The sequence below is a fragment of the Sminthopsis crassicaudata genome, chromosome 2, assembly GCF_048593235.1.
Source record: "Sminthopsis crassicaudata isolate SCR6 chromosome 2, ASM4859323v1, whole genome shotgun sequence".
Taxonomy (NCBI): domain Eukaryota; kingdom Metazoa; phylum Chordata; class Mammalia; order Dasyuromorphia; family Dasyuridae; genus Sminthopsis; species Sminthopsis crassicaudata.
In genome coordinates, this window is record NC_133618.1 from 567007697 (window position 1) to 567030148 (window position 22452).

The 22452-nt window shown below is 43.7% G+C and overlaps 1 protein-coding gene and 1 long non-coding RNA gene across 2 annotated transcripts in view; one reads left to right on the forward strand and one right to left on the reverse strand.

Annotated features, from left to right (window-relative positions):
• Positions 1–761: 761 nt before the first annotated feature.
• IDH2 (isocitrate dehydrogenase (NADP(+)) 2) lies at positions 762–20735 on the reverse strand. Its single transcript, XM_074295171.1, has 11 exons — positions 20263–20735; positions 10547–10638; positions 9013–9178; positions 5733–5893; positions 5494–5637; positions 4849–4985; positions 4463–4614; positions 3075–3187; positions 2685–2782; positions 2076–2168; positions 762–1221 (listed from the first exon to the last, which is right to left on the reverse strand). The coding sequence occupies exons 1-11, from the start codon at positions 20384–20386 to the stop codon at positions 1134–1136; spliced, it is 1368 nt and encodes a 455-aa protein (XP_074151272.1). The 5' UTR covers positions 20387–20735; the 3' UTR covers positions 762–1133.
• Positions 19303–22452, forward strand: part of LOC141558255 (uncharacterized) — a 45450-nt gene continuing 42300 nt past the window's right edge. Inside the window, exon 1 of the long non-coding RNA XR_012487020.1 lies at positions 19303–19691. This is a non-coding gene — a long non-coding RNA (uncharacterized LOC141558255). The remainder of the gene's footprint in view (positions 19692–22452) is intronic.

Below are 22452 nucleotides of genomic sequence, written 5' to 3' on the forward strand. Positions count from 1 at the left end.
TTTGTGAGACAGAGCTGGGCAGTCATCAGCCTCTCTCCCCGAAGTCCAGGGGCAGGACGCTGGCCGCGATGTCCCCAGATGCGGCGGACGACCCCGTGTCTCCAATGCCTGGCCAAACTCTCAGCGCTCCGCGGCACCTGCCGGCACCTCACTGGAACACACTGCCCTCATCTGCCCATTCACCTCTCCTAACTCACTGGGCGACGGGTGGCCGCCAGGAGCAGCCTGGCAAGTCCTCCCACCCGTGCTGCTGGTCCTTCCTGAACATCACACACAAGCCCTGACCTAGAGATGGTCTGAGGGTCAAGATCAGGTTCACACAGCGTAAGAGAGGAAGGAGACTTAACAAGGGAATAGGAGGACCGTAGATTACAAAAATAAGGTCATCAAAAAGAATGGGGAAGGCTGCTGTTCTTGTATTCTTCTTCATCTTTGTTGGATGGCTGACCTGTATCAGCTTGCCTTGGAGCGGAGAAAAGGAAAACAACTGCAGTATCTGAGACTTCTCATTTAAATACCACCCACTGACGCGTAAATGGAGCAGCTTTCAAGCCTCTCCGTCCTGGGGGGCTCCCAGTCTGCTCCTGACTGACTACAACTCTGGAAGCCGAACTGGCCTGCTCAGTGTTGCTCATCCTTCTGGCCCCTTCCACCACTCCAAAGTTTATTCCAAGGCTGATGAGAAACAAGCCCCTCGAAAGGACCAATGCTTGCTCGTATGCCCTACCCCCCCTAAAATATAAACACGGCAGACAGGCAGCTTTGTAAAGAGAGTTTAGTAGCTAAATATGGCACAGTGTGTTCAGAGGACGGTATATAAATTACAGTATGTGAAACATCAACTTTGGCTGAGGCAAAACATACCTCGAAACACATACCTCATATGCCCTTTAGGAAAAAATATCTTTTAAAAAACCCCCACCCCACCAGCTTATAAAAAGTATCCCCAGCACATATTTCCTATTCCAAGTTTCCAAATGAAAGGGTTATGGATCCTTCCACGCTGGGGGAGATGGGAGAGGTAGGGGGAGGGGGAGGGAGGTTAGAGGAGAATAGGAAAGGCATTTGACCTGCCCACCTCTTGCTCTCCCCTTGCCTCCTGAGCCGCAGCCAGGGCTGCTCCCCACCAGCACCTATTTCTGGCCCAGAGCTTTGTCCAAGTTCCTCTTGATCGTGTCCAGGAAATCTTCAGTATTCAGATAGTGCTCGTTCAGCTTCACGCTGCAAGCAGAACAGAGACGGTGAGCCTCTGGGAGAAGTCCTTGTCTCACCCAGACCCCTGAAAGCAGTGTTCAGAAGAGGGACAGCCACCAGAAAGGAGGACCAGCTACGGGGGGGGGTGGGGGGGGGGAACGGCCAGGACCAAGCATGCACTTAAGAGCGATGTCAGAAGCTGCATCCATCGTCCTCCCCTCCCCTGGACACTGACTCTTTGCTACGGCACCTGTGCTTTTTCACTGACTAGACGGAAGGTGATGGAGAACAGTTTTCTGGCATTTGCCACATTCATTTGTAAAATAAGTAGGATTTGAAGCATGACCTTCGGCGCACCTTCCTGTGTTTGTGCCCAAGCTGGCTGCCTCCTTTCTCAGGGATCCAGAGTCAGATGAGCCCCACGTTCCCCCAATCCCCTCCCCCAACCCCTCACTGTCTGGATGGCAGTCAGTTTTTTTGGATCCTGGAGAGAGCAGCCTTCTTGTTCCCAAGACAGGCTTGCCCAGGCTCAGAGGAAGAGGCTGGCAAGAATTTGACCACCCAGATTCAAACAGAGAAAGCTTCTGGCTGCCACCGTAATTTTTCAATATAAAGCACTGGGAAGTCATTTAAAGGACTTTGGGATTTAAAAAAGGAAAAAAAGCCCAACTAGAAAGGTCTCCCATCACCCATCCTCACAGGGATCTTGGCAATACAAAGTACGAGGCAATACCCTCAAGCCACATGCCCCCTCTCTGGCAATAAGAGGCTTGTATCTCTCTCTCTCCTTTTCCCTCTTTCTCTGCTGTCTCCCTCTCCTACCTTCATTCTCTCCTTCCCTGAAGGAGTGCCCAAAACGCCTACCAACAGAGGCCACTCACTTGCTTAGCCCATGGATACAGCCGGCGAGGTCCTTGGTCATAGCTCCGCTCTCCACTGTCTCGACACATACCTTCTCCAGAGTCTGAGCAAATCTGGGGAAGGTCATTTTGGGTTAGATCCCCTACAAAGACAAGCCTCTACATCCCCAGCTAGGCTCTGGTCAGAATTCCTGAAGTCAGGGGTCTGGAACATACAGCCAGCCTTCTTTTGCTAGAAGCAGTTCTTCACCCAAGTTACCTGACCCTAATGGTGGTAAATGCAAAAGAGTATTTTGTTTACAGAGTCAATCCTTGCCTCTTCATACCACGTGGGCTGTTTCCTCAGAATTTAAGTGGATTCTCCAGTCCAGGAACATCATAACAGAGCCCTATGGGCTCCTTATCCAGGAGAACCCTATTCCACACCCATGGGTCCTTGAAGGCTACGAAACAGATACAGAGCTTTTCCACCAAGATCTGGTCATTGAGAGAGAGGCTCCAAAAACTGCCAGTAAATCAGTATTTAAAAATGGTATTAGGGCTCCATCCAGAGAGCCTGGAAGGCAAAGGAGGAGCTGGGCCCATGTGCAATCCCTCCCTCTGCCTTTGCTCTCACTGCCCCATGCTCACCTGATTAAGTCCTGGTTGCCGTCCAGCTTTCCTCGGTGCTCTAAGCCTCTTGTCCAGGCAAAAATGCTGGCAATGGGATTGGTACTAGTGGGTCGGCCCTGGAAAGAGGGGAGATGTGAGAAAAAAGGACGAAGGAACCCTCCCCTCCAAAACAAAGTCCCTTGGTAAAGGATTACATAAATAGCCCTGGCCAAAAGGTCCCAGCACCCATTCACTTCACACAGGCATAGGTCATGGCTAAAAGCTACTGTGTGCAGACCCACAAGGATACAGCCCATCTGGCTCTGGGTCCCTGGAAGTATCTGTTGTTGCTCAGGATGCTTTGTGAGAAGGGGGCACTCCAACATAATTCCCTTAAGGGCCAGCTTACCCATCTAAAACCCCACTCACCTTCTGGTGCTCCCGGTAATGGCGGGTGACAGTTCCGTGGGCAGCTTCTGCCTCAATGGTCTTCCCATCGGGGCAGACCAGAACCGAAGTCATAAGACCAAGGGAACCAAAGCCTGCACAGAGCAGTGGACAGCCTTCTCTCAGAACCACCTCCCATTACAGTCCTTTGCACAGACTCCACGCATAATCCACGTTGGCTGAATTATGCTACCAAGGAGTATCTCTTTAGGGTCCTCTCAGTCTGACCACATGGCACTGCTTGGGCTTTCAGTATCCAGTAACTACAGTATCTGAAAATGCCCCCACTCAGCATGCTTACCCTTCCACTTTCTCCCCATTTTTTACAATAGGATGAAAAGGTACCACCTTCATTCAGTATGTGAGATGGAGACTCACACCCACACTCCCTCCCTCCTTCCTTCCTACCCACAATGACTCCATCAATCCTGATCAGCAGTCCCCAACTAATATTTCAGCTTGTCCAAGTTGTTCATAAATCACCAGAGGCATGAAGTAACATCAAGAACAAGAGAAAAAAATATAGCCGAGGCTGAACACTATCACAAATAGTCAGAAAATTACTTGCTACATTCAAACCCTTTTAGGATATAATACAGTGCTAAGATTGACCAATCTGGGATTCTTCTTCCTATACATTCAATCCAATTGAACAAATAATAAGCAACTATTTAAGCAACAACTATTTAAGGAACAAATATTTTAAGCAACTAGGCCTGTGCTCGAGCCTAGGGATAGTAAGAAAAATAAAACAAACATCTGCCCTTAAAGAGTTTTTACATTCTTAGTGAATACAGAAAAGTAAATAAAATATATTTGAGTAGAGAAGAAAATACTAATGATTGGGAAACATCAGATCAGGAAAGATAGAGTTTCTTAAACTGTCATCCATGTATTTTTTTTTGAGAATGCATTTTCATATAATTGGTTTCCTTTGTCATTTTATTTATCGTTATGCATTTGAAAACATCATTTAGAATAAGCCCTTGCCTTAGAAAGTGATAGTTGAGCTAAGTCTAGAAGGAAGCTGAGGATTTTAAGAGGCAAAGTAAAGTACTACTTTGTAAGTAGTAAGGAAGTAAGATTACAATCCAGGAATGGGGGGCTCAAAGTGGAGAGGTGAGGGATGAACAATCTAGAGGAAGACATGGACATGGCAGATGGAACTCCTGAGTTAAGGCAACACCTTAGTCTGGAACGTAAGAGGGAAAAAGGAGAGAGTAAGATGAAGTCATCACAGACAGGTAAGTGGGAGCAAGCTCAGAGAGAGATTTAAATGTCAGGTTAAATGCCAATTATGCTTAAAGTCCCACCAATACACAGCCACAGAGCCCTAAGAGAAACTTTATTTTATATCATCTTCAACATACCCTGGGCTAGTATATCAGACTGCACGTCGCCATCATAATTCTTGCAGGCCCAGACAAATCCACCTGCAGACTTGAGTACCTGGGCGACCATGTCATCAATGAGTCGGTGCTCATACCAAATCTTGTTCTTGTCAAAATCTGTCTTGTAGTGCCTGGGGAGGCAGAATGTGGGTCAGCAGAGGTGGAAGTGGCAATCTGAGATGAAGCTGGTGTGCCTGGGGCCGAGTCCTAAAAGGGGAGAGCTCTGGCGGGGGGCTGTGGCCGCCCAATAGCCGCTGAGCCAGGGAAGAGGAAGGGGAGAGGTCTGGCTCTCATTTACAGCGGAGCTAACAGCAGTGATGGGTAAATGAGAACCCTGGAGATGTTCTCAGAGAGAGACACCTTACTTGTCAAAGATTTCCTGGAAGATGTCTTTGAAGCGACCGTCATAGGCCTTCAGGATGGTATTCTTGGTGCTCATGTAGAGGGGCCACTTCTTCTGGATGGCGTACTGGAAGCAGCTGTGTGCAAAACCTGAGATAGACTGCAAGAACAAAAATCACTCCTTCAGCTTGCGTGTCTCGCCGGGCACCGGCCAGAACTCCCCTGCGGCATCAAAGAGATTGTGTGTTCTGAGATCTGAGATGCCTGAGACCATGGCTTATCTTAGGTTTCCAGGGACAGCCAACAGGGGGTCTCCTTCACACCCACCTGCCCCAGCTCCCTAAAGGCAGACTGTGACCGAAAGAAAATCCTCACTTCCTAAATGAGGAAGAACACACTCTTGTATTCCATATACTCAGAGTCTCTGTCTGTGGTCAAGAAAGGTCAGCGGGAAGGCAATATGGGTCATGGTTAAGTGGGAAAAACAGGTGCTCTGGAGTCAGAGAACCTGGATTCAAATCTAGCACCTGAACAACCTTGAACTTAGCCCCTGCAGGTCTCCATTTCCTCATCTGTTAAATGGAAGGGAGGCAACGACAAGGGACTAAAGGACAGGAGAGTGAAGAGAATAGCTGGAGGCAGCATTGCTCCTGAGAAGGGACTCTCACCTCATCAGTGTTGTACATGCCCATGCCCACACCGCCAGCAGGAAAGTTGTACACGTCCCACTCCTTTACGCCACTGCCGTCTTTGGGCGTGAACACCATCTTGAAAGTACCCGCCTTGTCTACCACAAAGTCAGTGGCCTTGTACTGAAAAAGAAGAACATCACTGAGCTGCCTGGGCACCAAGGAGAAAGCTCCTCTCACTGGGGCGATGTCATCTCCGCTCTCCCTTGTGCACTCACCTGATCCCCATGGGCGTGCCTGCCAATGGTGATGGGCTTTGTCCAACCAGGGACCAGGCGGGGGATATTCTTGCAGATGATGGGTTCTCTGAAGACCGTTCCCCCTAGAATGTTCCTTATAGTCCCATTGGGACTTTTCCACATCTTCTTCAGCTTGAATTCTGTAGGAAAAGCCAAAATAAACAGCTGAGAGACTGCAGCCATGATAGACCAACACATCCCACTCGACGCTTTCCCGAACACCAGTTTGGCCAAACCTAACTAGCAGAAAGGACTCACGGGCCCTTGTGTAATCAAGGATGGGATTATAAATTTAGATCTGGAAAGTATTTGAAGGATCATCTGATCCCCAGTCTCCCTATACTTACATTTTGTATATGAGGTCTGAGAAAGGGAAGGGATTTGGCCAAGCTAGTAGGTTATCGGGCTGAGAGTCAAAGCCCAGATCCCCTGACCCTAAAATCAAGGGTTGTTCCAAGCACAATGCAACTTCCTGGAATCAAGGCAAGGAAGAAATAATTCTCTCTTGGGCAGAAGAGTCTGGAGAAAATAAGGGCTAGATGTTAAAGCAATGGATTAGGTAGATGGGGAACAAGGGAAGCCATGTCAAGGGTAGGGCATATACACAACAACTCTGAGAGGGTGAAAGCTGCAAAGTTTCTGAAATTCTTATATTTATAGGAGTGTAACATGTTATAGAACCTGGAAAAAATCCTTAACACCCAAGGGTCATGGGAACATGGCTTTGATAAGAAAGTCACAGTAGACAAAAATGTTGTTCTCTTAATTCAACAAGGAATGTATAAGATATTTACCAAGAACACTAAAATGTAGCTTTTATACATATACTATTAATCTGGACAAAGACTCAAACAATCAACAACATTTATTAAGCAGCTACTATTTTTTTAAATTAAAGCTTTTTATTTTTAAAAAACATATGTGTGGACAATTCTTCAACATTAGCCCTTGCAAAACCCTGTGTTCCAATTTTCCCCCATTTTCCTCACATCTTCGCTTAGAAAGCAAGTAGTCCAGTATATGTCAAATATGGTAGAAATATATGTTAAATCCAGTATATTAAGCAGCTATTCTTTACTAGGCAACTAAGTAGTTCAATAGATAGATTACTGGATCTGGACTCAAATCCAACCGCAGACACTAGCTATATAACTCACTTAACTTCTGTTTGTCTTAATCCACTGGAGAAGGAATTAGAAAACCATTCCAGTATCTATACCAAGAAAACCCAATGTTCCACAGGATCACAAAGTTAGTCACAACTGAACAAGGGCATTTAAAGACAAAAAATGAAACAATATCTACTATCAAGGAATTTATATTCCTCTAATGTAATATGAAGTAATATAATACATTCTCCATATATATATCTAATAAAATATATATCTTCTAACAGAGCGCTTCTTAAACTTTTTGTATTTGTGACCTCTTTTCACCCAGAAATTTTTACACAACTCCATGTACATCGATATATAAAATAGGGATACAAATCAAACATTACTGATAATCCATAATTTCATGACTCCCCACATTCAATTATATGGCCCCTTTTGGGATCTTGACTCACAGTTTAAAAAGCTTTGTTCTTTTTTTTTTGAGGCTGGGGTTAAGTGACTTGCCCAGGGTCACACAGCTAGGAAGTGTTAAGTGTCTGAGACCAGATTTGAACTCGGGTCCTCCTGAATTCAAGGCTGGTGCTCTATCCACTGCACCACCTAGCTGCCCCTAAAAAGCTTTGTTCTAATAGAAGAGACAACAGCATCTACAGAATACATACAAGATCAATACACAGGGAGAGAGGTTTATACAAGTTCACTGTGAATAAACATCCCAAGACACCAGCGACAGAGCTAGATAAAAGAGGTTGTACCATATCATGATGATTATTTCTAACTATAAACAGCATGATATGATGGAATTATGCTGAATGGGAAGTCAGAAGCCCGAATTTCTAGTTCCAGCTTTGCCATTAACTAATTGCTGTAAGCAAGTCACTTACCCCTTCTGAGTAACATTTTCCTCACCTGTAAAAGGAAAGGGTTGGACTTGATATTCTACAAAGGTCTTTGTTGATAGAAAAATCTTATTTTTCTTAATGAACTCCCAGAAACAGGAAATGACTTCTTGCTTTCTGTGATAGTTGGTCTGGTAAAATACTGCTGCTCCATCCATATCCACCCCCACCAAACACTGCCACTGTTGCCTCACATCACTTAGCTCTGCACTATTTTCAAAGCACTTGGATAGCTACCATCTTTCTAAAATGCAGATCTGGCCAGACTATTCCTTTGCCCAAGCTCCAGGGGCTCCTTAAACTTTTGACGATAAAAGACTACTGTTTGGCTTTTAAAAGCCTCTCACAACCCAGCCTAGTACCCTATTCTCTTTTGGACTTTCCATGTCTTTTCAGCCAAACTGAACTAGTTGCTGGTCCTAGCTCCATGCCTTTGCCTTACCTATCTGCCAAGCTTGGTACTTACTCCCTTCTCACCTCCTCCTGGTAGAAATCTTAGCTACTTTCTTTTCTTTTTTTTTTCCCCCTGAAGCTGGGGTTAAGTGACTTGCTCAGGGTCACACAGCTAGGAAGTGTTAAGTGTCTGAGACCAGATTTAAACTCGGGTCCTCCTGAATTCAGGGCTGGTGCTCTATCCACTGCGCCACCTAGGTGTCTCAATCTTAGCTACTTTCAAAGCTCTGCTCAAGTGCCACTCTCAGAGGATACCTATTTTGATTCCCTTGGTGGCTAGTTTCCTCCCCCTTTTCTGGAAATCACATTATTCTGTATATGCAATGGATATATTAGCCATTGACGCCTCAAGTTTTAAAACACAAATCTGAAATCTGAACATGCTCCAAAAACAGACATCACAGACCAGTTCTCCCATTGGACGTACAAGATATATTTACTTTTCTGTGTAAAAAAATTCTTCAAGAGAATTTAATTCCCTTTAATTCTTTTTTGTCTGCATATCTAGCACCTAACACAATGGAAAGCACACCATAGTAATTTTTAATAAAATGCTTATTAGATGAATACATTTCTTATTTACACTCACCATTATTGGCAGATAGTATTTTTACTATTTCAAATGGGAGAAAATTGAGGATGAGGGAAATTAAATATCTTATCCAAGATCACACAGCTAATAAGTCACAAAATCAGGATTATAACTTTGGTCTGACGTTCCTTCACCCACAGGCCCCAGATCAGCTGGAACCAATGGCCCCATTTACATACACACCCATGAGATCTACATACCTTCCACACGGGCTTCATCTGGAGTAATGGTGGCACACTTGACAGCCACACTATATTTCTGAGTGGCTAGGGCTGAGTCAATAGTGACCTGGTCATTTGTCTGGTCACGGTGTGGGAGCCCCAGGTCAAAGTATTTGAGCTGTACATCCACATGGGGTAGGATAAGCTAGGAAAGAAAGAGACAAAGTCATTCTTTCAATCAAATTAAAAGTGAGCTCAATGAACAGAATGTAGAAGAGGAAGTTATCCTAAGGAACATTAATTATCAGGAAAGATCAGGAGAAGGGATAGACAGAAAATGCAGTCAGGATGGGCATACAGAAGCAAGCACCCAGGATATAGAACCCTCACATATGCTGTCAGGCTCCAGTAATGTGCTCATTATTTCTCTCTTGTCCACTTCTGCATCCCCCTTTTTAATATATACATATATCTTTTTTTTTTTTTTTAACAAGAGATGGCTGAGGAAAGAGGGATAGAGAATCATGATATATAAATAAAAAATTTAAAAAGAAAAATACATCTAAATAATTGTTTGATAATCTGACATATTCATAATGATCCTTAAGCCTTAGGAAATGAGAGATTCCATCCCAGTATGGTCTAACAAAGCCAAATTCATGACTAAACAGATAGAGGTCTCTCTCCTTCGGTTGGTGTAACTTTTTTACAATAAAACTTTTAGAAAGGGGAAGAAGATTTGAAAATAAAGATGAAATTAAACCAAAATATGTTAATAATTATTTTTGTTAGCTTCTGCATTTAGAGCAGAGAACAAAAAGAAGGAAGTATGGCAGCATCATTATGGAAGCCAGATAGGAGTGCAGGAGGGTTAGGAGGACAGATGAATGGTCAACACTGTAGCTATTCACTGCAACTTTATACTTTACATATGGTAACCCTCTCAACTCATTGCATTTATGGCCCATTCACCAAATTGGCCATCAGTATGGTAAAGAGGAAACAGGCTCTGGGTTGCAGTTCAAAGCCTACCTTGGATCTAACTAGTTGGACAAGTCATTTAACTTCCTATGATCTGAATTTCTTTCTTTTGTAAAATAAGGGCGTTAATATTAGAGGTTCTCTGAGGTCAGCTGACTCTTGTGTCCCAAGCAACACAATGAAGCTCCTACAAACTCCAAAAAAGCCTTCAATGCTTCATTGCACAAGTGGGCAACCATGATGGATAATAATAGCATCTCTCTCCCAAAGTTGTTCTGATGAACAAATAATTTAATTTTTGTAAAGCATTTAGCAAAGTGCCTAGCACACAGTAAATGCCATATCAATGTTAGGTGTTATAGTTATTATTACTCTTGTTTTTTAATCCCGACTAGGTCTAAGATACAATGCTAAAGTACTACTGTTTAGAGACAGGAAAGTTAGATGATCTGTCCTCCAGGACTATGGATGTGAGTTCCATAAAAAAGAAAATGGAGAAGGCACTGGGGCTGAGCTAAGTTACCTAGGCCTTCATCAAGGTCTACAGCGCTGAAGCTAATCCTTCTGAAGGCAAACCCACACGAAGAACTACCTTTTCTTTGATGAACTGCCAGATGATTCGAGTCATCTCATCTCCATCCATCTCCACCACAGGTTTGTCCACCTTGATTCGTTTGTCTGCATCTAGAATCCCATCACATACACACATAATCAAATGCACTGGGGAGCAAACTGAGACCTGCTTCTCATTCTTCAATCCCTCAACTGCTGTCGGGCTTCAGAAGACAATTCTTAGCCTTTCCAAGCAAGAGCTTCTGAGAGTAACAGCAGCTTCTACTGACAGAATACCCAAAGGTGGACAAAACACCTTTCTTGCAATCACACAGAAAGGAAGCCACTACAAACCTAAATATCTATTCTTGGTGCAGCTTTGTGATTTCATGATCTGTACAGGGAATTCCTGGAGAGGAAATGCACTCTTCCAATGCAGAACAGAAAATGCTTTGCATTTCTAGTCTTAGAGAGTAGACAGGGGCAAGGAAATTAAGTGATTTAAGTAACATGTCAGGAGCAGAATCAGAATACAAGCCTTCCTGTTTTTTGTTTGTTTTGAAGGCAATTGGGGCTTAAAATCATTTGCTCAAGGTCACACAGCTTTTTAAATGTCTGAGGTCAAATTTGAACTCTCAGGTCTTCTTGATTCCAGGAATAGTACTTTATTCAACTTGCCACCTGGCAGCCCCAAGCCTTCCCGACTTCTACTGGCTCTCTAATCATCATCCCACATTCCCTCCTCGAGGAAACTAAAGATCAAAGGGAATGACCTGTCTGTGGTTACACAGTCTCAGTACTTAAAAGTCCATCCCATATTTCCTGTACTCCTTCCAAAAGACATTCCTTCTCAAGAGGCAGCTGGTGGTGGATTAGATAAGATTCTGGATGCTGAGGAAAACCCAAGTTCAAATATGACCTCAGATATCTACTATCTGTGTGACTCTGGGCAAGATATTGAACCTCTGTTTGCCTCAGTTTCTCCAGCTAATAAAATGGGGATAATAGCATCTAACTTGCAGGATTGTTTTGAGGATCACATGGGAAATTTTCTATAAAAACTACTATAAAAAGCCTGGCATATAGTGGGCTCAATATAAATGCTTATTCCCTTCAAATCTGTCTGTGTTGGTCTCTCTCTGTCACTCATATACACTTTTCATTCCAAATCTTTACAAAGGAAACCCTTTGAATAGGGGCTTTTTGATTTACAATGAAGTTTCTTGAAGGTTAGAGACATTTCCCCCAATGTTCTGCCAAGCAGTTTATAATGTCATAAATACCTCTGGGCTCAGTGAGAACTATCGATTATACAGAGAGGGTCGCAACATGTAGGGCTATGGCACGGCTCAACCTCTGTTAATTAGGATCAGGCTGGCCCATATCAACAAGGCAGGAAGCTTTACAGAAAAAACAGCAGGATAGTCAGTACAAAAGAACCTGTCAGGTGGCAGGCCTGCTATGGAGGAGATGCAAACCCTCAACCCAGTAACAATCTGTTTCACAAAGGCTGTTGGGGTAATACGGAGATCAGTGTGACCAAAGATACAATCACACCAGAAAAGAAGCAAGTTCCCAAAGAATCTAGAGAGCATTCTGAAGAGACTGGGGGAATCTGGGCCCTGGGAGAGAAGCAGACAGTGGGAAGCAGGCCTGTGACATAGAAGCATCTGTCTATGATTATTAGAAGTAGCTCCTGGGGAGAAAAAATCCACCAAGCCTTCACATACAACAGAGAGCAGAAAATGGTTCAGAAGGATATGTGGACAAGCAGGATTTTCTTACTATGTTAAACTTAGTAACATACTCTTCTTTAAACTTACACATACATATACACACTTTTAAAATTATCATATGCTCTTTTAAAAAAACATGCATAACAGCTATTTCATATGCAGTCTTTTTCAGTTCTTTGAATATTGAAATGTTTATATGTGCTGATGTTTAAGTTCATGATTTTTAATACACATTGCTTTATGAATCATGTTGGAAGAGAAAAATCAGAACAAAAGAACAGAAATATGGGAGAGGGGAAAAAAAAAAATAGAAAAAAAGAAGTGAACATAGCATGTGTTGATTTACATTCAGTCTCCATAGTTCTGGATGCAGATGGCATTTTCTAACCAAAGTCTATTGGGATTGCCTTGGAGTAAGTTCATGATTAAAATAAATAAATGAATAAAATTTTAAAAGTAGATGACTTATTAAAAATAGATATAAATTATTAATGTCCATTAAAGAGAAATTTGGTAAAGCAAGAGGTCATTTAGTGAGGAATAGGTTTAGGAAGGCTATTCTAAGGAAAGACTATGCTATTAGTTACTATTAAGTTACAAGGTTGACCAACCAAATGGATTGGCTTCAGTTATTATGACTACTATTAACTGAAATAATATGAGATCCCTACAGACAACAATGCAACTGCCCGAGGAGGATATGAACATGACAGTGTGGTGTGATGGAAAGAGCAAGGAAGCTCAGATGTCTTTCTGCCAGTTATTGGCTGAGTGACTTTGGACAAATGTCTCTGGGTCTCTGTTTTCTTATCTATTTAAAAATAACAAGGATCACCTCACATTATCCTCCTTTCAATGCTGCCAAGAGAAAAGAACTTTGTAAACCTTAAAGCACTACATAAACGTGAGTCATTATTGTTTCAAACAAAAGGCAAACACACATTATACATATTTCACTATGCTATTAAAAATTAAAAGACAAAAGACTGACTTTGAGGCTCTTTCTTCAGACTAACCAGCTCTGCTGTTCTACCCATGTGAAAATGATATATAGATTTCTCCAAGAGGAGCAAGAAACTAAAATGGAGTCCTTGAACTTTTTTTTCATAATTATATTTCAAAATAATTTGAAGCACAATTATTTAATTAATTATAGCTTTTTATTTACAAAACATAACCATGGGTAATTTTTCAACATTGACCCTTGCAAAACCTTCTGTTCCAATTTTTCCCTTCCTTCCCCCTTACCCCATCCCTAGACAGCAGGTAGTCCAACACATGTTAAATATGTCAAAGTATATGTAAAACATAATTTATTGAAGTAACTAGTTAAGTGGTTCAGTGATTAGAATGCTGTGCCTGGAGTCAAGAAGACCTGAGTTCAGACACTTATTAGCTGTGAGATCTCGGACAAGATATTTAAACTCTATTTGCCTTAATGCACTGAAGAAGAAAATGGCAAATCATTCCAGTATCTTTGCCAAAACAACCTTATGCACAGCATCAGCATGCTATAGGTTACAGGATCATGAAAAGTCAGATACAGTTAAATAACTGGAAACATAAAATAATTTATTTCCTTTATAATTTTATGTATTGTACTTTAGACATTTTAAAAACACTATTCTGAGAAGGGGTCCCCAGGCTTCACCAGAAAGCACAAGGAGCCCATGACACAAGTCCCAAACTAGAGCTATCATTTTCCCTAATTCTTCTTTAGGTCAAGTCTATTTGGATATAACTCAATAACTACAGAAAAGTTTTAAAGATGCTAGAGGTCATGTAATTACAGACAGAAAAATTTATTTTTCCTTGTAATAAATAGTCAAGCAAAATATATTCCCATACTGGCCACATCTAAAAATGTATTATCTCATTCTGTACATTAGGCTATTATGTCTCTGCTAGGAGGTAGACAGCACTCTGACCTTTGGAATCATGGTTAATCATTGCACAGATCAGAATTCTTAATCTTTTCAAAATCAGGTATTTGTTACAATGTTGAAATAGTCCAAACTGCTCTCCTGGGTTCTCCTCACTTCACTCTGCATCAGTTCATACCAACTTTCCCAGGTTTTTCGGACAGTCTCCCTTTTCATTTAAGGGCATAGTAATAGCTTTCTATTACATTCATATGCCATTATTTATTCAGCTATTCCCCAACTGAAGGATATCCCCTTAGAATCTAGATCCTTGTGAGTTCAAAAAGAGCTGCTATAAAGTTTTTGATATACTAATAAAACCTTTTCCTCTTTCTTTGATAATTATAAAATGCAAAAGCTGGAAAAATCCTTAGGAGCACCTAATTTAACCTTTTTTTTTTTTTTTACAGATGAGAAAAGAGAGGCCTAGAATGGTAATCAGCTTGCCCAAAGTCACAGAGCTGGTTAATGTCACAGCTAAGACCAAAATCTAAGTTCCTGCCTTTCGGTTTGGTTACTCTTTTTTTTTGAGAGTCCTCTTATGAATTGACAGCAGCCAATTAAAAACAATCCTCTGGCTCCAGAATTGGCTACAATTTTTAAAAACTCTATAGTGTTGAAGGTCACTCTAGGATATAGAGGTTTTAGATTCTGGCTACTCTCCAGTCATTCATCAAATGTGGGCTCTAGTCATAATAATTGTTATGGCTAAATGCACTGCAGAGTTCTTTGTCTTGTGAGACACATGCATAGGATTGGCACCCACAACAATGGGATAATGACCTCTCCTTCCTGGTATGCCAGAGTTCACATGACCATAAGAGCCCACACAACTAAGCCTAAGTTTAATTTGACATACATTCTGATCTAAAGCAAAAAAAGTTATCTAGATGACCCAAAAATGTTTGTCTTTGTACTTTAGTTACCCAATTTGTGAAATGAGAAAAATAATGGCCCTCTAAGAAAAAATGAGAATCCCAATTGAGGAAGCATACCATGTGCCTCCAGGGATGAAAATTAATATTGATTGAATACAGACTAAAGCAGGTTATTGTTCACTTTCTTTTTTCCATTTTTTCCTTTTATTTGAGTCTTATACAAAATGACTAAAATGGAAATATTTTACATAATTGCACATGTGCAACCTATATCTGATTAATTATTGTCTCAAAGATAGGGGGAAGGGGAGAAGGGAGGGAGACAGGGAGAGAAGAGAATCTGAACTCAAAACTATAAATAAAAATATTTTAAAATTGGGGGGGGGGGGAAGAAAGAAAAAGAAGAAACAAATGAGAGGAAATTAAGAATATGAAGAAGGAAGTTAAAGCTCCCTAGGAGATTCTAAACATAAGGTGATTGAAGCATAATGATCTCTAGACATAGTATTGCATAAGTCCTGTCATCTTCTTGGAAAGTGTCTAGGATAAAATTACATAACTGAGAAAGAACTTGGAAGAAGAAAGCCAATGCAGGAACTAGCCAGCTAAGATTTAAAAAAAAAAGTCCTAGAGCTGGACCATGAGAAAAAAACAGTCAAACTGGGAGACAGGGAGGAATCATCTGCCTCTACACTAGTGCTGAATGAACATCCCAACATGCACATTTTTAAAATAAAGGGTCAGGAATTGAGATAAAGTCAGAGACACACATAGGAATTTTGGGGTCTAGGAACACTGAGGAAGGAAAAAACGGGATCTGAGAGTAGTCAGTTTCTGAAAGAACATACTTTCAGGTAAGTGCTTCATAAATTACTTTTAAAAGTCAAAGTGCAAATCACTAATGAAATATTGTGAAAATAAAGAAAAAAAAATACTTGAATTGATGCAAAATGAAAAAAAGCAAAACCAGAGGCACTACATAGCCATGACAACTACAGCAAAGCAATAAAAACTAAATTTAGCTAAATTATAAAGACCAAATTGACCTACAGAAGCTATATGAAAAGACATTTTGCCCCTCTCCTTCCCAGAGGTAGAGGACCACAGATGTGACACACTGTATATAATTTGAAGCTTTTTCCGATGTGTAGAATTTGTGTCACAAGGGAAAGGGAAGAAAATATTTAGAAACATAGATATTGTAAGAAGTAAGGAAACTGAGGGAGACAGATTTGCTCAGGCTCACACAGCCAGAAGGATCAGAAGCCAGATGGGAACTGAGGACTTTGTATCTTTGAGTCTAGCACTCTATCTACTGTGCCACTTAGCAACTCTTTGGGGCCATTTAACCTCTCCCCAATCTAATTTTGGCTTAGTTTAATTTTGTACATTATTTTCCCTCAAGCCCATTAAGCTTCAGCCAAATTATTCTCCCAGCTGTTCTCTATATATGGAATTTCAACTCCCATCTCTGTTGTGCCCAGTATTTGTAATTTGCTCCCTCCTTACATTCACCATGTAATATCCTTAGCTCCCTTCAAGCCTCAGAGCAAGTACCACCTCCTACAAGAGGTTTTAAAAATTAACCTGATAGGGGGCAGCTAGGTGGCCCAGTGGATAGAGCACCAGCCCTGAATTCAGGAGGACCCAAGTTCAAATGTGGTCTCAGACACTTAACATTTCCTAGCTGTGTGACCCTGGGCAAGTCACTTAACCCCAGCCTCAAAAAAAAAAAAAAGTTATCCTAATAGGTCTATTATAAAACAGATACAAAATAAACCAGCTATGTTACATATAGATATATTAGCTACATTATATAGCTATAACTATATCTATGTATATCCCTGCTTTATCCCCCAACAGAATGTAGTAAGCATCTCAAAAGCAGGGACAATTTTGTTTGTGGTCTTTGTATCTCCCAAACCTAGTATGATACATGTTTGTGGCATGATCCCAAGAGCAAACAGAAGACATATTCTTCCCAGACCTTTTCAAAGGCAGGAGAGCCACAAGTATGGAACATTGTACATACTGTCAGATTTTATTTCAATGTATTAATTGATTTTGCTCTCAATTTTTTTCTTTGAAAAACTGTTAAACAGTGGCTTTCTGGGAGGAAACAAGGATACAAGGAAATGCTATTAAAAAAAATATGTGAATAAAAATGAAAAATACATGTTGGGAAAACAAATGAACTATCCCTACTCTGAGATCATTTGTCTCCCTGAAATTTCCTGTTCACACAGAGATCACGCTAAGCAACATGGGTGAAGCAACTGTTGTTCTTATCTGTTGGATAGAATCCAAAAGAGAAATCAGCTCAGAACTGGGGTGAGGGGTGGGCCATAATGAGCAGCCTATCTCAGCAGTTCCCCTCCCTATGCCACATATACCATTGCAGCTGGAGAAGCTTGGAAGAGTGGGGAAAGAAAGAGAAAATAAGGAGTCCCAGAGAAAACTGCTGGAGACAATTCTATGTGTCTAAGTTTAAACTGAACTATTCTCCCCTCCCTTCCAGAGGGAACTTTCTGAATTTAGCACTGAAGCCTCAAGCAGTAATCCTGGGAGATACACCTCCCCCCAGATCTATTTTGTTGTAATACTAGAAAGAACACTAGGAAGAAAGATGAATGCTTGAATCTTATGTAGAACTCCTTAGGCCAAAATGAATCAGATGCCTGTAGAAAAGGATATTCTGCTATCAGGCAACCTTCATCCCAAATCTGATGTAACTTCTTTTGTAAACACCTTCTGAAAACACCAGAGAAGGCAAAAAATACTGGGTCTCCAATATTGTGTCGCTTGATAATGGCCTAAGAAAGATATTGATAGATCATAGTTATCTTCTCATCTAACTCAAAGCCTTTCGGTAAACTCCAAGATACCCTAGTACAATAAGCTCCTTGGGGTCAGGGACCCATCGTTTGCATCTTTGGAATCCCAGTTCCTAATACACAGTAGGTACTTAATAAATTCTTAATTGAATGAACTTTCCTAATTTTACCTAAACGACCGATGGCATCCTGATGGTTATTCAATTGTTCAGTCTTTCAATCCATGAACAAGCATTTACTAATTGATTTAGCACTGTGCTAAAACTCAGGTTACCACAAAAAAAAAAAGGCAAAAATAGTTTCTTCTCTCCAGGATTGCACTTTCTAATGGGGATGATAACATGCAAACAATTAAGAATCAGGAGGCAGAAATAAGACTGGCAGACTAGGCCTGGGGGCAGCCATGGCGATGGGAGATGTGTATTGTGTGTCACTAGATCACAGAGTAAGAGAGAAGGCAGAAAAGTATAAGAATGGAAAGGTAGGAAAGGCCAGGTTGGGAAGGTCTTTAAAAATCCAGAGAATTATCTACTTTCTCCTAGAACCAATAAAAAGATACCAGGTTTAATGCGTGTTGAGGGTGCTTTAGGCAGCTTATAGTTAGGATTTAAAACATGAAGCTTTGGGGCATAAATTGTTCTTCATACTTTAAGTATAACATTGGAATACTTTCACTGAATTTTACCCAGGAGGGTGCCATAGGACACTTTTTGAGAAAGGAGGAAAATTTAGGACATGTGAGGTGGTCAGTTTGAACTTGCAAACTTCAGAAAATCCTGAAGTGTGAATGTCCTTTTCTCCCCACCGGAATCACCGGGGTTTCTGGTCAGCCGCTGGGCCACCCAGTTAAATATTATCTCTTTTCTCCAGGGGAAGCCCAGCTCATTCCTTCAGCCCTTGTGGCTCACAGTTCGGTGATTAATGGCTAGGTCAGGTTTGTCAATTTCCATAACATGGAAGTAAAGGGGCCCCACCTGCTCCTTCTCCCATTTCCACTACCGGGGCCCAGGAAAGTGCTAAAGAAATGACTCTGTTTCCTTTTCTGGTGATGGAGAGAGTGAGTGGGGAGCTAGGGGTCAGGTAGAAAGGGGCTTTAAAAATCCACTCTTGTTTCAAAAAGCCTGCTTTTCCCTCTCCCCTGTCCTTGCAGCTGACTACTTAGGTACAAGTTCTCTTGGCGCTCTGGGAGTGACTTCCAAGCATGCAGCTAGACTCTAGGACAGGCCGCCAGTCTCCAATGACACATTCAAACAGTCTAACGGGCTGACGTTCTGAGAGGGATCCGTGTTTGTATTAAGGGGGAGGAAGGGGGAAGAGCAGAGGAAAGGAGAGGACCAGTCAAGGAACGAAGTGCTGGGTAAGGCAGCTAAAGTAGAATGTCACAGCCACAGAAAAAGGCCCGCTCTGCGGCCAGGAGAGAAACGAGAATTAAGGCCCGAAAAAGGGTGTCAGTTCTAAATAAACACCAGCTTTATATGCTACAATTGTTAAACACAATAAAAGAAAAAGCCCTCCTTTCCTGGAGTCATCTATCAGAGAGCCCAGAAACTGCTGACGTGGGCCTAAAACCTGCTCCCCAGGGAGAGAAGGCTGCGGGACGGGCGCCTCTGTCCGAGGGCGGCGGGGACTCCCTGGTCCTCCCCAGCCGCTGACGGAGCCGGGGTGCAGTCCCAGGGCCGCCAGCGGCCGCTCCCCTCCCACGGGGCAGAGGACCCCGGCGGGGCCGCAGCAGCGCATTCCCAGCCTTGGGCTCATCTATCCCAAACCCCTCGTTTTACAGACGAGAGAACAGCCCAGAAAGATCTGTGACCCGAGGTAAGAAACTGGTCACCAGAGAACGGACTGGCAAAGCCAGGATTCAAACGCGGCTCCTGATTCTAGAAGCAGAGCCCCGGCCGCTGCGCCGCAGCACTTAGCGTCCGTCACCCTTAGGGCCGCGGTCCTCGGCAAAGGAAGCCCCAAAGCGCAGACTTGGGGGGAGGGGAGAAAGCGGCGCTGGCACTGCGAGCCCAGACCCGGGGCCACCAGTTGCTGCTGCCCTTCAAGTTTCCGCCCCTGCGTTTTAAAGCAAGGTTGTGGAATAGGAATGGAGAAAAGAGCGGGGATGAACGCAAACCCCGCGGAGCGCTGGGAGCCTTTGTGTCCGGGTCCCCCGCCCAGGGGTCCCCCACCCGTCAGCAGGCCCGCGCACGGCCGCAGGGTCTCGGACCGGCCCCGGCCGCCCCTCGCGCGCCACCCCACCCTCCAATGCTGCGCGCTGAAGGCCCGCCCGCCCTCCCTCAGGAGCCGCCACGGTCCCGAGCCCGGCAAGCCCGGCAAGCCCGGCTGCATCCCAGCCCGGGCCCTCTGCGGCCGCGGGTCCCGGAGCGCCGGCCCCGCCACTCACAGTTGCGCCGCGGCTGCCCTCCCTGCAGGCTCAGGGACGCCGGGGCCAGGGCCCCTGGGCTTCTGCCCAGCACCGAAGCGCAGGTTCTGCCGAGGGAGCGCACGCCGTGCAGGTAACGCGCCATCCTGCAGCGCCGAGGGAGCCGAGCACCGGGCCGGGGGCCTCGCGCAGGCTGGAGAGGGCTGGGGGCGCCCCCGGCGGGGAGCAGAGGTGGGAGGAGGAGGGACGCGCACGGCCTCGGCCACCTATTGGACAGCGGGCTCGGGGGCCGGGGGCGGAGCCTGGCTCGGGGCGCGCGGGAAGCCCGCGCTTCCGTGACCGCGGGCAGCGACGTGGGCCCGGTGACAGCTCGGGCCCTCTGGGTGCGGGCGTCGGAGCCGGCTGCAGAAGACGCGGCTCCCGCGGAGGTCCGGGAGGCTGGAGGCGGCCGCCCCCGCGGACCTGCCAGCCAGCGGCCGGCCCTTGTCCTGCCTCCGGAGCCGGACCCCCGCCCGCTCCTCCCGGGCGTCGCTGCCCCCCCTCGCTCGCTGGGTTCTTGGAAGTGATTTCATCCCTAAAGCATTAGTGGCAAACAAAGCTTATTTTAAAGCACGTCTGGGGGGGAAATGTGTGCTCACACATATCATCAATACAAATCAAGAGCATAAGTTATATTTTTAGCCAAAAAAAATTGCCCCCAAATTACTGTGCCGAGATCATTTTTGTACCCTTGACAGCACGGGTTCCTGAGACTAATTCCTCATCCTTGTCCAGAGAGGAACCTCACACTCCCTTCTAGAAGTTTCTTGAAACAACAGACAAGCAGGGGTGGGTTTGGGGGGGTGAGGGGGGGATTTTACTTAGTGACAGAGACCTTTGCCTTGGGCAGAGGTGCTCCTGCTGCCTGTTTCCCCCAATTTTGGATACTACTCTCTTCCTTATACCCATCCATCTATAGATGTTGGCAAACAGCTACTTGTCTGACCTTGGATAAGCAACATCAAAGCAGAGCACACTGAACAGCTCCCATTGAGCTACTGGGCTGGCTCTGGGGTCCAAAGGGAACACGGAGCCAGGATGAGGAAAGCCTCGGACAAACACGGAGCTGTGGGGCCAGCCTCGGAGGGGCCTCAAGGGCCTGAGCTGAATGAGAAACACAAATAACCGACTTTCTAATCAATTTTTGGGGGGATCCTTAGGTCCTACTTGTAGTGACTGGTAAACTGCTCATAGTACGACATTCTTGGGGCCGTGTCCAAAAGGTAGTGAAGCTGCCCAAGACTACAAGTGACAGTGTAGCAGTGATGGCGGCCACTAAGGAGTCATTGAATGTCTCTGATCCTCAGTTTCCTCATCTTTGTAAGGAGGTGCTCAGCCTGGATGATCTCTGACTATAGCCCATGACTTAATCATTCCTACCAGGGACTCACTCTGCCCAGTGAATTACTTTCAAAGGATCGAGGTATTCATAGCCCTCATAGCCCATATAGATCTAACCTGCCTTTTCACCTCTATCTTCATAAATGTTAAGAAATCTTTTTTCTCAATAATATTTCATCTTCCTAAATATATGCAAAAATTTCAACGTCTTTTTTTGTTGTTGTTGAGGCAATTGGGGTTAAGTGACTTGCCCAGGGTCACACAGCCAGGAAGTGTTAAGTGTCTGAGACCAGATTTAAACTCAGGTCCTCCTGACTTCAGGGCTGGTGCTCTATCCACTGCTCCTCAATATTCATTTTTGTAAGATTTTGTGTCCCAATTTTTTTTTGCCTCTTATCTCCTCCCTCCCCAAGACAGCAAGCAATCTTAACATAGATTAAACGCATACTATTAATAAATCTTAATAAATGTTTGTTAAATTGAATTGCTGGATTCCCCAATAGTCCCTTACATGTACTTTTTGGTGCAGCCAAACTAGACTTCACTTGATATTCCTAGGGCACACACTGTACTTTCCCATGTCCATGCCTTTGATCATGCTGTCCCTTCTGCCTGGAATGTCTCTACTCACCTCTACTCTCCCATCTCGGCTCATTAAAATTCTATTTATCCTACAACATATGATTTAATTTTCTTACTTTACTAGGGATATTGAGATCATTGAGGGTGAGCCCTCTCAGTTTTTGTGTTACTTTTCCTCCCTCTTCTCCCCACCTCTTTCATCTTAGTTTTTTTTGATTACAGAAAAGGAATCATTCTCTATAAAATTGA